The sequence below is a fragment of the Hyla sarda genome, chromosome 8, assembly GCF_029499605.1.
Source record: "Hyla sarda isolate aHylSar1 chromosome 8, aHylSar1.hap1, whole genome shotgun sequence".
Classification (NCBI taxonomy): Eukaryota; Metazoa; Chordata; class Amphibia; order Anura; family Hylidae; genus Hyla; species Hyla sarda.
The window spans coordinates 90,623,157-90,639,541 of NC_079196.1; the positions used below are offsets into that span (position 1 = coordinate 90,623,157).

General features: G+C 44.4%; 1 protein-coding gene across 1 annotated transcript in view; it reads right to left on the minus strand.

The window, feature by feature from the left end:
* Window positions 1–16,385, minus strand: part of SLX9 (SLX9 ribosome biogenesis factor) — a 145,929-nt gene that overhangs the window by 54,553 nt on the left and 74,991 nt on the right. Inside the window, exon 3 of the mRNA XM_056534914.1 lies at window positions 936–998. Within this exon, the coding sequence (XP_056390889.1) occupies window positions 936–998 (63 nt within the window). The remainder of the gene's footprint in view (window positions 1–935; window positions 999–16,385) is intronic.

Here is a 16,385-nt window from a genome sequence, read left to right on the forward strand (position 1 = left end):
CGACGAATCAGGGCGATCGTGAGGTGGCACCAGTGCCACCTCACCCCTGCTGGCTCTGGCTGTTCGGGGGCCGTCAGAGACGGCCCCGATCAGCCAATAAATCCGGGTCACTGGAGACCCGATTGACCCGGAATCCGCCGCAGATCGCTGGACTGAATTGTCCAGCGATCTGCAGCAATCGCCGACATGGGGGGGACATAATGACCCCCCTGGGCGATATGCCGGGATGCCTGCTGAACGATTTCAGCAGGCATCCGGCACCGGCTCCACTCCAGCTAGCGGCGGGGGCCGGAAATGCTCAGGGCGTATCCATACGCCCTCGGTCCTTAAGGACTTGGAAACGGGGGCGTATGGATACGCCCTATGTCCTGAAGGGGTTAAAAAACGGATGCATCCAGATATCATTTTTCAAACCGTATACAGGTTAAAATTTGTACACACGTTTTGATACAGTTTAGTCAGGTTTTGAGGAATCTGTTTTTCATCAAAAACCTGATATGGGAACTGTATTGCAAAAACGTGGTGTGCATGCACCCTATGAACAGCTAAGCTTCACTTTCTCCCAACCTTAGAGCACCTAGATGATAGCCTGGATTTAACAAAATGCAATTGCTGAGGCTACAGTACCCATGCTTACAAATGACAATAAGTAAAGGGGATGAATGCACTTCTATGTTGAAATCATGAATAATACAGATATTTTCCATGCCTGGAGCTTAGCTCATGGAACATTTATTACAATAGAGATTGTAACAATAGAACTTAATAACTGGAGTTACTGGATCTGGTATATTTGATGAAAGTGGCCCAGTTACAGTGTCACAAAAATCAATCATTTATTTTGGTTCTGCTTCAGTTTCAGATCATAGAACCACATGGGTTTTCGTAAAAACAATACTTTTTTTCTGCAAAAATTCGCTGAAACTCTTACTTACTCTGTAACCATCTTTCTCGCCTTTGTTTTGTTTTTTCCTTTTTGGACAGGATTATTTTCTCTTCTGAAATAGATAAAGAAATAGGTGAAAAATTGTGCACATATTACAAAGAGGTATTTGGCCTATATATGGCAAAACATACACCGTATGTAATTTAAATAATGCAAAACAAGTCTCAACAATTCTTCAGACCCACAGGCATCATTTCTCAATTGCGCCACATATAAACTAAGTTAAAGGGAACCTCTCGTCAGTTTTATGCTGCCCAAATTATATACAGAATAATACTGGTAAAGACAGTTTTGGGGCGGGTTCCAGCTGCTACTTCCAGCCCTGACAGACCTACGCGACAAGTCTCACACACATATAATATACACAGATAGGGAGAGAAGTAGCCCCCTCCATGAATGTGTGCAAGGCATCAAGGAATCTGAGGATTACCAATGGATTTTGGGTCATACAGTACAGCCTAGTGTCAGAAAGCTGGGTTTGCGTCCGAGATCTTGGGTCTACCAGCAGGACAACGACCCCAAACATACGTCAAAAAGCACTCAGAAATGGATGGCAACAAAGCGCTGGAGAGTTCTGAAGTGGCCAGCAATTCGTTCAGATCTAAATCCCATTGAACATCTGTGGAGAGATCTTAAAATTGCTGTTGGGAAAAGGCGCCCTTCCAATAAGAGAGACGTGGAGCAGTTTGCAAAGGAAGAGTGGTCCAACATTCCGGCTGAGAGGTGTAAGAAGCTTATTAATGGTTATAGGAAGCGACTGATTTCAGTTATTTTTTCCAAAGGCTGTGTAACCAAATATTAAGTTAAGGGTACCAATATAATTTATCTGGGAGATATTAATTATCTGTATGGTAGACTATTGCTGATGTCAACTGTATGTTTTTTATGTATGCCAATAAAATATTTAAACTTTTTATATAATGTAGATAATACAATAATATGTATATTTGTAGTATACATAGGTTAAAAAATGTGTATATTTATGGGTGAAAAAGTGCTGTCCCTGCAGCTATTGCCTGTGAAGAGTCCAAATACAGGAAGGACAGGACAAGTAGGGCTCTGTTCAGGCTCCTGGCTTGTCAATCATCCTCATGTGTGAGCCCATAGCATGTCATAGAGCCTCAGTTGTCCACCATCACTTCCTGTTTTTGGACTCCTTATAAAGACACGCAAACAATAGCTGCAGGGACAAAAATATACATTTTTTAATCAATGTATATTACAAATATACATATAATGGTAATACCTACATGTATGCGGATGACAGGTACACTTTAATTAAAAAAAATTAAAATCATTTGAATGGATCTCTACAACAGTTCTCTGCATTGTGTTTGGCCAAGAGCATCACGGTGAAGGTCCCTTTAATTTTATTGGTTGGGTCCCTTATCAGAAAAAGAGGACATCCTAGCAATATGCTATCATATTTTATTTTAAAGAGAAAAACATTTGAAAGAGTACATGCATTTTTATACTGTCTACTAGAGAAGTAGTTATTTTGGAAGCACACTTTTTTATCAACAAGCACACACTTGCTAACATATGTCTATGGCAGACGTGACCAAAAGCCACTGGAAGGCAAATGGTGGCAAGAGACCAAATCTATGCCAGATTTGTATAAACTATTCATGGAGATGCAATAAGTGTGTTTACAATTATAAACAAACCCTATATACAGGTTATTAACAATAAGTTACCTGCTAAATAAATACTTTATTAACTCAGCTGGGCCCAGGCTACATAAACACACTTAAGTGTATGACTTTTCAAATGCATATCTTCCTGGTGACATCTTACCGCAAAGTCTACTCACAATGCATTCCAAATCTTTGTGTTGTATGTGCACCGAACAAACAAAATGTTCTGTATACATCAGCAATGATCACACAAAGTCAAACCGAGACACACACCCTTGGGCATGGTTCCATCGGTTTGGCTCTGATGTATGCAGAGGAGCTCCTGGGACATTGGAGGAGTAGTAAGCTCAGCATTATTGACATTCTTATGATAGATTTTACTTAACCTTTTACTTGATGAAAGTCAAATATTAAGTAATATGTGGATAAGAAACTTTACGAAGTTTCTGTAACTGTTCTATAAAAATCTTCAAAGTTCATGCCGAGAAGAGGAGTCTTTGATCCTGGTGTTTTATAGAATTCCTTTAATCCTGCCAGAGCTACATTATTTTGCTAGTATGAAAATACCAAACAATTCTAACGAACAAGCGGTTTGGATGTAGACCACCAAACAACTGGAATTACTTTTTACTCAATTTACTCAAAACCAACATAGGCCACCATATTTGCATTAGCAACTACTTACACTACAGGGTGGGCCATTTATATGGATACACCTTAATAAAATGGGAATGGTTGGGGATATTAACTTCCTGTTTGTGGCACATTAGTATATGTGAGGGGGGAAACTTTTCAAGATGGGTGGTGACCATGGTGGCCATTTTGAAGTCGGACATTTTGAATCCAACTTTAGTTTTTTCAATAGGAAGAGGGTCATGTGACACATCAAACTTATTGGGAATTTCACAAGAAAAACAATGATGTGCTTGGTTTTAACGTAACTTTATTCTTTCATGAGTTATTTACAAGTTAGTTTCTGACCACTTATAAAATGTGTTCAATGTGCTGCTCATTGTGAAATTCCCAATAAGTTTGATGTGTCACATGACCCTCTTCCTACTGAAAAAACAAAAAGTTGGATTCAAAATGGCAGACTTCAAAATGGCCGCCATGGTCACCACCCATCTTGAAAAGTCCCCCCCCCCCTCACATATACTAATGTGCCACAAACAGGAAGTTAATATCACCAACCATTCCCATTTTATTAAGGTGTATCCATATAAATGACCCACCCTGTAGAATAGTTTTTATCGTTATCGTTGCTGCTGCAATTGGGGCATGTTCCCAAGTACCTACACAGCGCGGCACTGTTCAATCAGTGCTGACAGGGCCAGACTGTAGGGACACAACCCTATTGACAAGGGGAATGGAAACGCCAAGTTAATAATATATACAGACATATCTAGGATAAATAGAGAAACAGGCATAACTCTCCACCATGCTACTTTATACGGATGTATTTACTAAAACAGGCATGTCAGGAGAAGTGACAATTCTCATGTTTAACTCAACATACACTGCTTCAGGCTAAAATCAGACAGCACAATGATGACTATTTCAAGGGGATAATGAGAGTTTCTACTGATCTTTTTTTTAGCTTTGTCATGTAGACAAGGACATGGTTAAAAAGGGGGTGCAAGATTTAAAAAAAAAAAAAAAAAAAAAAAAGCCGTTATGATCCATGTGGAGCTGTTGCTACATGGATTTGGTTGATTTTATTTGTGTTTATTTTTAGGCCCTTCTGTTCCGTAGCCATCTACGTCAGTTTTGGTACCCACGGTGGTGTCATCACTGTTCTCCTCACTGGGAACCGAAGAAACAAACAGCCCAAAAAGCTAGGGAACAAGATGGCCTAGTAAAAAAAAAAAAAAAAAATCGTCCAATTCTGTGGGGCAGCAGCTTCACATGAATAATGACAGTGTGCATTTGACTCCAAAATTATATATACACATATTACCTACAAAAATATTTTAATATTGCTCATGACACCATCGTAGTGGTCCTAACTGGGTCAGTGCCATTACTCCATTACCTAATTTTCTAAAACCCCTTAACTATTATCAGCATTGTGTAGTGATCTAATTTTCTTCATTTTCTCTGTTTGGACATTTTTAAGCTTTGCTTAGACATCTTATCCCCTATCCTCGTCATGGCCAGCATGAGGGGGGCATAGCCATGAAGTCACAAGCTTTTGTCGCCGCAGCCAGCATTCTAAACAAATGCCAGGTGCTGAAGGGAGTACCCCTTCAAGTTTAGTGAATTTGGCCATGACTCCAGTTTTCCTGCACTTTTATCTTAATTAGGGTATGTTCACACTTTCTACTGCATATTTTGTGCTGCTGATTTTGATTAACCAACTGGTTGCAAAATCAGCTGTAGAAAATATGCAGCAGATCCTGTACGTGTGAACACACCCTTAGCTTGGAAAAATAAGAAAGAAAATGCAAAGATGAAAACAGTTTCAGTGTACCCAGCGCTTTTTGGCGCTTCACCCATCCTAAAGCGGTCTGGTCTGCATGTCCAGAACTAGCCAGAACAAGTGCACTTGTACAATGTAAGTCTATGGGACTGTCTTGGTCAGCCGCACTTTTCTCCCAGCTCATTCTAACAATTGTTCGGGTTCTGAACATGTAGACCTCCGACCAATCAAAACTTTTGGCATGCCTCTAGGACATGTCAAAGGTTTTTTTAAAGTGATTGCTACACTTTAATTGTTTACATCTTTGCATCTTCTCTTATTTTTCGAAGCGGATTAAGATAAAACTACAGGAAAACAGGAGTCATAGGCAAATGAATGGTTCACTACATGGCTAAACTGGAGAACTCTTCATGAATGATTCTGCCTAATTCAGAACGCTCTTGAGGAGTTGCTTTCTTTCATCATTCTTCTCAGTTCCGACTTTTGCGGCAAGTTAGTTTTATTAGTGCAAGTAACCGAAGGCAAGATGGAAAATGAGCCATATCCTTCCTGGAAGAGGGCACTAAAGAAATAAATGGCGTAAAGATCTAGACTCCACCGGGTCATCCGGTGATACTGTAAAATAGATGGGACATATCACTAGCAGTGAAAGACTGCATTGCTCAGATATGGTGACCCAAGGAAAACCGCAGGCGTCTTGGATAACTCAGCAATGATGTGCACTGCTCAGATGGTCCAGCCTCCAACATCTGCAGCGTGTGCCTTAAGAGATATGAAAAACCTCTGATCGGTGGTTAATGAAAGGCGCACACAGTTGATATAAGCTGTGAAATATGAAGGGGAAACTTGTCAATGCTGAGCAGAGATGCAGACTGCTGGCAGAGGCCGCCGAGCTGCATGGGTAAATAATTATGGGAGGGAGGAAAACCACAAGATAACCCTGGAGCTGGAAATAGCTATGTGCTTTATGAGCAGTAGAAATGCCTCCAGTGACTTCATCTTGTCTTTGTATACAGCACTGGCTGAGAAGTGTTAGGGAATTATTATTAAGAAACTGCTTATAGCTAAAGCAATGCTAAGTAATACGTAAGTGCATTTAGAATAGCAAGACCAACAAAAGACAAAGCAGCAAAAGCACACTGATAACGAATGACACAAATCTGTATACACCATCGTTTGTTATAACCATTGCATGTTGAGGGCCAGCAGTGACGAGCGGTGACGGTCCGGAGCGGCGGGGACAGGTGAGTACAACCTTTAATACCAATGGTCTTCAACCTGCGGACCTCCAGATGTGGCAAAACTACAACACCCAGCATGCCCGGACAGCCAGCGGCTGTCCGGGCATGCTGGGTGTTGTAGTTTTGCAACATCTGGAGGTCTGCAGGTTGAAGACCACTGTTAGAGGAAGTTGTACTCACCTGTCCCCGCCGCTCCGGACCGTCACCGCTCGTCACCACTGCCCGGGATGTCGCCGTCCATCGCTGTCGCCGACGCTCCAGTAAGGCCTCTGCTTCCCCAGCATCCGCACGCTCCGTTGCCACCATCACGTTGTTACGCACGCCGCTCCTATTGGATGACGAAACGGCGTGTGCAGCGACGTGATGACAACGATGGAGAGCGCCCACGACGCAGGGGATCCCAAAGAGGACGCGCCGGAGCCCCGTGGACAGGTAAGAGACATAACCGGAGCTCACGGGGCACCGTAAACGGCAATCTGGCGGCAGCTGAATCAGTCAGCGCTGCCGGATAGCCGTTTATGCGATGGCCCCGACATAAAAAAGCATCATATGTTGATGCTGCCTTCAACATGCGATGGCCTCTGAGAGACCATTGCATGTTGAAATGATCGTATGCCGGGGCCATCGTAGGTCGAGGGGTCACTGTACATATTCTATGTGCATGCTGGACTGATCATATCCTGCTTCATTTATGAGCACACGCAGAACATTATACTGAATTATGATGTAATGAATTACGTTGTTGAAAAATAATTTATAAAAGAAAGGTAAATAAATAAAGATAAGTAAGAAATGGGGACAAAAGGACCCAAGCTTTGTGGACTTGAGTAGTAAATAGATTTTGTATCCTAGAGAAAATGTACCCTGTAATGTAGCACATCTCTTCAGTATAGCAAAACTGAATTCTGGAAGTCGGTTGAAAAGCATGGAAAAAACTAACAATGCAAACATCATCAGTTCTATTGGCATCTGGTGAACCGTGTGTTCCCATCAACAACACATTATCAGGATAGAGAGCAATGGAAGACAATGCAGGGAAGAGGTGCGCCTGGTGGATCAGATAGAATGCCTAACCACAAGACAATAAGCACCCTCATGGTTGTTTATTGACAAAATACTTATCATGGTGAATTATACGGTCAAAATGAATATAATATAAACTGGCAAGTGCCCTGACAGGCATCAGTAAATCCCATTTATTTTCAGTCATGGAATTATACATGATACCGAATGCTATTTTGGAATGAAAGGGCATATATGGATGCCATTAGAGGGGGTCCCCCGATTGGAAACCTTACCCCCCCCCCCCATTGGCCATACTGACATAACACTGCATTCTGCAGCACTGCACTGGAGGACTAGTGAAGGCTATTTTTTGTTGTATATTATACATTTTAACTGTTGAAGATTCAAAGAGAGAGAACAGTTATGCAAACCAGAATATATAGAGCATATATATATATGAAAGTACCGTATATACTCGAGTATAAGCCGACCCGAATATAAGCAGAGGCCCCTAATTTCACCCCAAAAACCCAGGAAAAGTTATTTACTCGACTATACGCCTAGGGTGGGAAATACATCATCCAGACCCCGTCATCATCCCCCCCCCCCCCCGCCCTTCATCATCACCGCCTGTCAATGCCTTCATCAATGGTCTTCAACCTGCGGACCTCCAGATATTGCAAAACTAAAACCCCCAGCATGCCCGGACAGCCATCGGCTGTTCGGGCATGCTGGGACTTGTAGTTTTGAAACCTCTGGAAGTCCGCAGGTAGAAGATCACTGCGGCCTTCGTCATCATCCAGACCCCCCCCGCCCTTTAGTTTTCTACTCACCTACCCTCGGTGGGAAGGAAGGGTGAGCTGGTCCAGGCCATCTATGCTGCAGGGACCGTCCGGTGGGGAGGGTTAGTCGTTCCTGGCTGTCCATCTTCACCGACCCTCTTCTCTGCTCCGGGGTCGGCCCCAGACTAGTGACGTTGCCTTGACGACGACGCACGGGGACGTTCATGCGCAGGGAACTAAAGGGGGGGTCTGGATGATGACGAAGGCCGCAGTGGTCTTCAACCTGCGGACCTCCAGAGGTTTCAAAACTACAACTCCCTGCATGCCCGGACAGCCGATGGCTCTCCGGGCCTGCTGGGAGTTGTAGTTTTGCAACATCTGGAGGTCTGCAGGTTGAAGACCACTAAGAAGGGATTTTCAGGCGGAGAGTTTACTCGAGTATAAGCCGAGAAGGGCTTTCTCAGCACGAAAAATCGTGCTGAAAAACTCGGCTTATACTCAAGTGTACATACGGTAAGTGAGAGAAAGAGCAATGTTGCACACCTAATTTAGTTTTTGACTAAACAAAACAAAAAAGCTAAACAAAACAAAAAAGCTAAACAAAACAAAAAAACAACGATCTTTTTGAATTCAACAGGAGACTTAATAGTGCAGAAAAATGAGTTCTATTCTGAAGCTACCATGGAAATCAATAGGAGTTTCATGCCAGACAACTGACTGACGTGGTCATTCTCCAAACCGTGCACACAGGTGAGTTTTTGACCACTGTGCACATGCCTTAACAGATAGATGTTGAGTCGGTTACAATTTGTATTCACTTAAGGCAGTATTTTGTCACCTGCAGGTGTCACTGTTCATATATTACAAACCAATTCTGACAGTTTAAGACATGTTAGATTACTGTACCAAAATATATCACACAGTAATATTCTATAACTATTTATATAAAGACTAAGCGTATCCACAAACAAAGATTAAATCTATGTAACAGGTAATTCTACTTTACATAGAGACTACGTTTGTTTATGGAGGAAAAAAAACACAGAAAAAAAAGTCCAGCCTTTCTAAAATCCTGCAAGTTGATGCAATATAAAGAAAAGAAGAAATTAAACTTCTGGACATGGCCGTAGGAATATTAGAAATGGATACATTAAAATATCCACTTAATTAAAGCAAACAGTAATGGGATTTATTCATTGAGGCAGGCTGGAGCAGAGATCAGTGGCGGAGTTGCTAAAATTATCTGATGCAGACAGTCATGGATTTTAAGAGGGTGAAATAGCTTTGGGCAACCTTTAGTAAATGAAATATTGTAACTAAAGTGAGGAACTGCTGAAGAATATTCACCAAATTATCTTAGTTATTCTTAGTTCCCCCACATTAGGGGTGCAGTACAAGTCCCCGCACATTAGGGGTGCAGTACCAGTCCCCGCACATTAGGGGTGCAATACCAGTCCCCGCACATTAGGGGTGCAATACCAGTCCCCGCACATTAGGGGTGCAGTACAAGTCCCCGCACATTAGGGGTGCAGTACAAGTCCCCGCACATTAGGGGTGCAGTACAGTCCCCGCACATTAGGGGTGCAGTACAAGTCCCTGCACATTAGGGGTGCAGTACAAGTCCCCGCACATTAAGGGTGCAGTACAGTCCCCCCCCCCCCATTAGGGGTGCAGTACAGTTCCCCCCCATTAGGGGTGCAGTACAGTTCCTCCCCCATTAGGGGTGCAGTACAGTTCCCCCCCCATAAGGTGTGAGGTATAGTTTCCCCCCACATTAGGTGCAATATAGTTCCCCCACATTAGGTGCAGTATAGTTCCCCACATTAGGTGCAGTATAGTTCCCCCACAGACATACAGCCTTCAGCCATATACAGTGTATAGCTGGAGGCTGTATGCCTGTTTACTGCCTCAGTGTTCCGACCACCACTCCTCTGGTCCGGGGTCACAATCTAGTGCTATGGCCTATGGGCCATAGCAGTAGGCCCCGGGACCGGAGAGGAGCGGTGGTCGGAACACTGAAGATGACGTGCTGGTGAGTGGTGACTTACAATACCCGCGCGTCCTCCTCACTGCTCTGCTCTTCTATGGGCGCACACATGGGACTTCAGTGACGTCCCTGCGTGCGCTACCTCCCGGCGGCCCTTGCGTTTTTAAAGTTAACGCGGGGCCGCAGAGAGGTAACAGAGACATCTTTGTGTCCTGAAAAGATTTTTCGGGACAAAGGGATGTTCCGAATGTGACGGGGGCCCCCTGCGGACACGGAGCAGGCGCTCCATGAGCGCCAATGATTATCTTGCCCTGATGGAGATAGAGACTAGAGGGACCAAAAGGGAGCATGAGGATTTCAGGGTGCGGCCACTCTAGCAGTCAGCTGCATGTGGCTAAAAAGCAGCATTCAATGGCTGCACGATTTGGCCAGCTAAATCTTGCGACTGTTGGCTGCTGCATTCAACTGATTGCTCATGTGGTCTCACTAGATGTCTCATCTGAGAAAGTTATCTGCGTTCTCGAAAACAAAACCGCAGTCTCCTGTTTGAAAGTGTAGCAGGCCGCTCATGTACACCTTTGCTCGAATTGATGAACACTGTTCCGCGGCTCCTAGAGAATGAACGGAGCAGCAGCATGTATGCTAACTGAAAACCAGGGTCCCCATTCTCAAGATCATGGGGACCCCAGTGGTTGGACCCCTGAGGAAAGGGCATGTCTCCAACTGGTAAACCCCTTAAAAGTTAAGTGAAAGCCTCGAAGTTAAAGGATCATGAAAACCCAAAAACCCAGATACGCTATGTGTCCCATTTCATTGTGGAGAAAGAGCTCTCAGGCTGGAGGGCAGAATGTATTGCAAGCTGTCCTGCTGTACAATTATTGACACTTCAGGTAGTTGTGTGATCGATGCAATAATGTCCTCTAGTTTAATGTTCATTGGGTGCAGTGTAGAAAGGCTTTTTTGGGTCACACTTTGCCTGAAAATCTGTCATCGGAATCACCTGTTGGTACAGACAGGTAGTGCAAGTGACACTGATGACAGCAGTACTTACCTTGTCCATGGTATCTTCAGCTCCGGGCCAGACTTGGAGCATGAGCGGAGCTTAATGACATCACGGCTGCAGTTCTCTGCTGGGTCCCGCTGCTAGCAAACAGCGATGAAATCACTAAGCTCCGCCCATGCTCCATGTCGGGCCCTGAGCTGAAGATATTGAACAGGATTGCCGGAGAACCACAGCACAGAATGGGACAAGGTGAGTACCGTTGTCAATCATCAGTGTCACCTGAACTACCTGCCTTTTCCGACAGGTTAGTGCAGGTGACACTGATGACAGATTTCCTTTAAGGAGAAATGAATGTTTACTGATGAAAATCAATTGTCTCTATCCCTCAGCTCCATCGGCAGTTTTATCTCTTTTTGATTATTAGGTTGAAGTTTATTTTGAATGTATGTATACAAAAATTACAATAGTGCTACAAAAAACAACAACAAAAACAAACTGGCTGCGTGGCTTTAGGCACTATGCACACAGTTGGAAAAAGTTTGTAGCATACCTTACTTCTAAACATCAATTAACAAAGCATGTATTCAAAACCATTACTCACCTCACTGATCCCTGCTGATCTTCACTCTCTGGTTCTATTTTGACACAGTTAAGAGTTGTTAATGCTCACACAGCCAATGACTGGCAGAGGCACACTGGACAAAAATATTCTATTTTTTGAAGAAGGGGCTAGAAAACAATTCAGCAGAGACGTGGTAAGCAATGGAATGGGTACCCTGCCAGACTACCCCTTTAATCTGTATACAAAGCTTTCGGGTTTAAATTTGCTATGGTGGCATCCTGGAAAATGTAGCTATTATTGCAGGTGGTTTACAGTGATTATATATAACACTTTTGTTAAGCACCAGTAAGCATGTCGGCTGACAAAACGGTTTACTGCTGCCGTCATCACGTCACTACGCACGCATGCCGCTCCTATTGGATGACAGGACGGCATGCGCGCGACGTGATGATGACGATGGAGAGCGCCGGCGATGGAGGGGATCGTGAAGATGACGCTCCGGAGCCCCGAGGACAGGAAGGACACCATCACCGAAGCACACGGGGCACCGTTAACGGCTATCCGGCGGCAGCTGGAGCAGTCAGCGCTGCCGGATAGCCGTTTATGCGATGGCCCTGACATACAAAAGCATCGTATGTTGATGCTGCCTTCAACATGCGATGGCCTCTGAGAGGCCATCGCATGTTGAAATTATGGTATGTCGGGGCCACTGTACATTTCTCTAGTTTGGCATAGAGATGATTTTCACGGAGAAGCTTTAACACTTGACGGAGGTGAGAGCGGTGAGACTGGATGTTGGGCGAGTAGAGGAGTATGTCATCCAAATAGACAACAACACAGGAGTATAGGAGGTCACGAAAAATATCATTAACAAACTCCCAGAAGACTGCTGGAGCATTGCAGAGTCCGAGTGGCATTACGAGATACTCAAAATGTCCGTCACAAGTATTAAATGCAGTCTTCCATTTGTTATCTTCTTGTATACGAATCAAGTTATAGGCCCCACGAAGATCCAGTTTAGAGAAGATTTTGGCACCTCGCAGATGATCAAATAACTCCGAGATTAAAGGAAGTGGGTAGCGGTTTTTTTACTGTAATTTTATTCAATCCTCGGTAGTCAATGCAAGGTTGCAAAGACTCATCTTTTTTTTCCATGAAGAAGAACCTGGCTATGGCAGGGTAAGAGGACTTCCTGATAAATCCCTTCTGAAGGTTCTCCTGGATGTAATTGGACATGGCCTGAGTTTCAACAACAGAAAGGGTAGATTCTGCCCCTGGGAGGTGTGGTGCCAGGTAGTAAGTCAATAATACAATTGTGATGATGATTTGATGGTAAAACTTAAGCTTGTTTTTCACTGAAGACATCAGCAAAGTCCTGAAGGAACGAAGGCAACCCAGGCAGAGGACAAGATGCTGGTTCCAATTTAGACAAACATATATAAATACAGTGGTTGTTGCACTGCAGACCCCAGTGAAGAACTTCTCCAGTTTTCCAATCCAACTGCAGAGCATGAAGTTGCAACCAAGGTAGGCCAAGCAAGAGAGGAGAAGTACGAGGGAGAACATAGAAGGACAAGTTCTCCTTATGCAAGACTCCGACCTGCATAGACAAAAGGTTTTGTGCAATATAGCACAGTCCAGTCCAGTCTTTCACCATTGACTGTAGAGATATATAAGGGTTTTAACAGGCAGGACACTGGCAGGTGATGCCAATGCACTTGGGAGGCATCAATAAAATTTTCCACGGAGCCACAGTCCAGGAAGGGTAGAACGGAGATAATCTCTTTGAATATGACAGTCCAGCTTTTCCTATCCTTCAAACGAGGAGAGGTGTTATTCACACCTAGGAAAGCCTCTCCCACAAACCCTAGCTGCGAGCGATTCCCTGTGACTGTGGACGCACAGGACAATCCCTGAGGAAATGATCTGCACTAGCATAGTATAGGCATAGATTCTCAGTTCGTCGGCGAGTTCTTTCCTGCAGGGTCAGACGAGACCAGTTCACCTGCATAGTCTCCTCTGCAGGAGGCAACAAAGATTGCGGTGGTTGCAGGAAGACTGGTGCCAGACGAGGAAAGCACCGAGGACATGCCGACTCCCTTTATTGGCGTCGTTCCTCACGACGTTCAGAGAAACGGGATGCCAACTGTATTAGTTTATTTAGGTTAGATGGCAAATCCTTGGCAGCGAGGACATCCTTGATATGACTTGATAATCCTCTCTTGAAGGTGGCGCAAGGAGCTTCAATGTTCCAAGATAACTCCGATGCCAAAGTACGAAATCGGATGGCATACTCGCCCACAGGGGAGTTGCCCTGAGAAAGACTCAGCATTGCCATCTCAGCGGAGTAAGCTCGAGCAGGTTCTTCGAAGACACCCCGAATGTCCGTCAGAAATGCCTGGAGATTGGTCGTGAGAGCATCACTGCAATCCCAAAATGGAGTTGCCCAGGCCAAAGCCCTTCCAATTAAGAGACCGAGTACGAAGGCCACCTTTGCTCATTCCGTAGGGAACTGTTCCGCCATGAGTTCAATGTGCATGGAGCACTGCATCACGAAACCACGACAGGACTTGGGATCCCCTTCATATTTCTCTGGAAGAGAAAAGCAGAGTTTTGATCTGGAGATAACTGCAGCAGCGGCAGGCAGCACTGGAGCAGGAGGAGGCTGTGGCTGCTGCAGTTGTACAGTGAACAATTGCTGCAGAGCGGATAACTGGCTCAACTGCTGTGCCTGCTGGGCCAACTGCTGTGACTGGAGCGCCACGATGGAGACGAGTTCCAGGTTCTCTGGCAAAGGAACCCCAGTGGGATCCATGGCCGAATCTTGCTGTTACGGAGCAGGATGTGGATTCTCTAACCTGTGTGGCTGAGCAGACTGCAGACACATACGGACAGAGGCCCTGGGAGGATCACTGGCCACCAGGGTCGCAGCACAGAGAGTGTGTGCTGTATTGGAACCTCAACCTATCGTACGGGGGCCATGGATGTGGCGATGGACGGCTGCAGAAAATGGAGGGTCACTGATCCTCATGGGCTGAGAGGTGGAAATACAGGTAAAATAGCGGCGGGGAGGAGACAGTTAGGAGGAGCAGCAGCCTCCTAACTGGTTACACTGATCGGAGGGTGGAACTGAAGGTCTCAACCTGAGACTGTCACTGAGGCTGCTGCGAGATTTTCAGGACTCGGCAGCCTTCTGACCGCAGACAACGAATCGGGTGATTATTCGATAACGGGATTAGTCGACAACTATTCCCTTTATCGAATGTAATTGATTTTATCGATTAAATGGTTGCAGCTCTAACATAGACCTATGCATCAAACCATGAGTATCTTCCGTTACAGTCATACTCTAATTTTCATCCTACTAAATGTATTTGCCTTTTTTCTTAGATGCACTGAATCAATAGAGACAGGCTGCAACAACCAGCGTTGTTTTTACAAGAATTTGTGGGACAGCTATGAAAATCTCCCATGTTTCTTAATTGTTTTGTCCTTGGTTTCGACTCTCTTAAGCCATTCAGTGGGATGGTCAGGCATGCTCAGATAAAATGCATATTGGGGGAGATTTATCAAAACCTGTCCAGAGGAAAAGTTGCCTAGTTGCCCATAGTAACCAATTTGCTTGCTTCCTTCATTTTTAAAAAGGCCTCTGCAAAATGAAGGAAGCATCCTGATTGGTTGCTATGGCCAACTTTTCCTCTGGACAGGATTTGATAAATCTCTCCCATTGCTCGTTAGTCTCTGCTGTGTCTGCAAGCAAGGGGGATTGTGGGAATGTGTGTGCTGTGTGCCTGGTAACAGCAGGGTCACAGTTCAGAGAGGAAACCAGGAAGTGATCAGATCCATGAGAAAGAAGAACATTACAGGGATGTAGGTCATTTAACAAACAAAACATAGCACATTTGTTCTTCTTTACATATAGTATGTGCTGCACATCTGATTTTACCAACTTTGCTATGTGAGAAAGCCCCTTTAATTCATTTGCCCCGTTGATTGTAGTGACAGATTTTTCTGAGTGTCATACGGGGAGATTTATCATTGAGTTTAACCCATTTTCTTGTATATTTTTTTGCGCAAAAATTTGCGCAGTGACTTTAATTGCTTCTTTTTTTGTGTGTCTTTTTTGATAGAACACATTCCAAAGTTCTCTGCGTGCTTATGTACCATAGAAAGAAAAATGCTTTACAAACTAATTTCCTATTGTGCATTTTTTGTTTAGATATCAAAACTTTGTGCAAAGGCAACCGGTTTTGCACAACTATAGAACACCGAGGAGTGCACGTACCAATGTGTCAGATGGTAGAAACATGAAGGAATGTCTATGTTTGAGCAAAATTTATCAACAAGCTTGTGCACGGTTGATAAATTTTGCAGAGGCATGCAAAACATAGAAAGCACTGACATTTCTACCTCACACCGACACTGATAAAGTGCCATTATATAAAAGTATCTAGCCATGGGTATAATTTTAATCGTATTGACCCACATAAGGCTGGGTCCACACTACGTTTTGTCCCATACGGGAGCGCATACGGCAGGGGGGGGGCTAAAAGCTCGCGCTCCCGTATGTTACCGTACGCGCTCCCGTATGTCATTCATTTCAATGAGCTGACCGGAGTGAAACGTTCGGTCCGGTCGGCTCATTTTTGCGCCGTATGCGCTTTTACAACCGGACCTAAAACCGTGGTTGACCACAGTTTTAGGTCCGGTTGTAAAAGCGCATACGGCGCAAAAATGAGCCGACCGGACCGAACGTTTCACTCCGGTCGGCTCATTGAAATGAATGACATACGGGAGCGCATA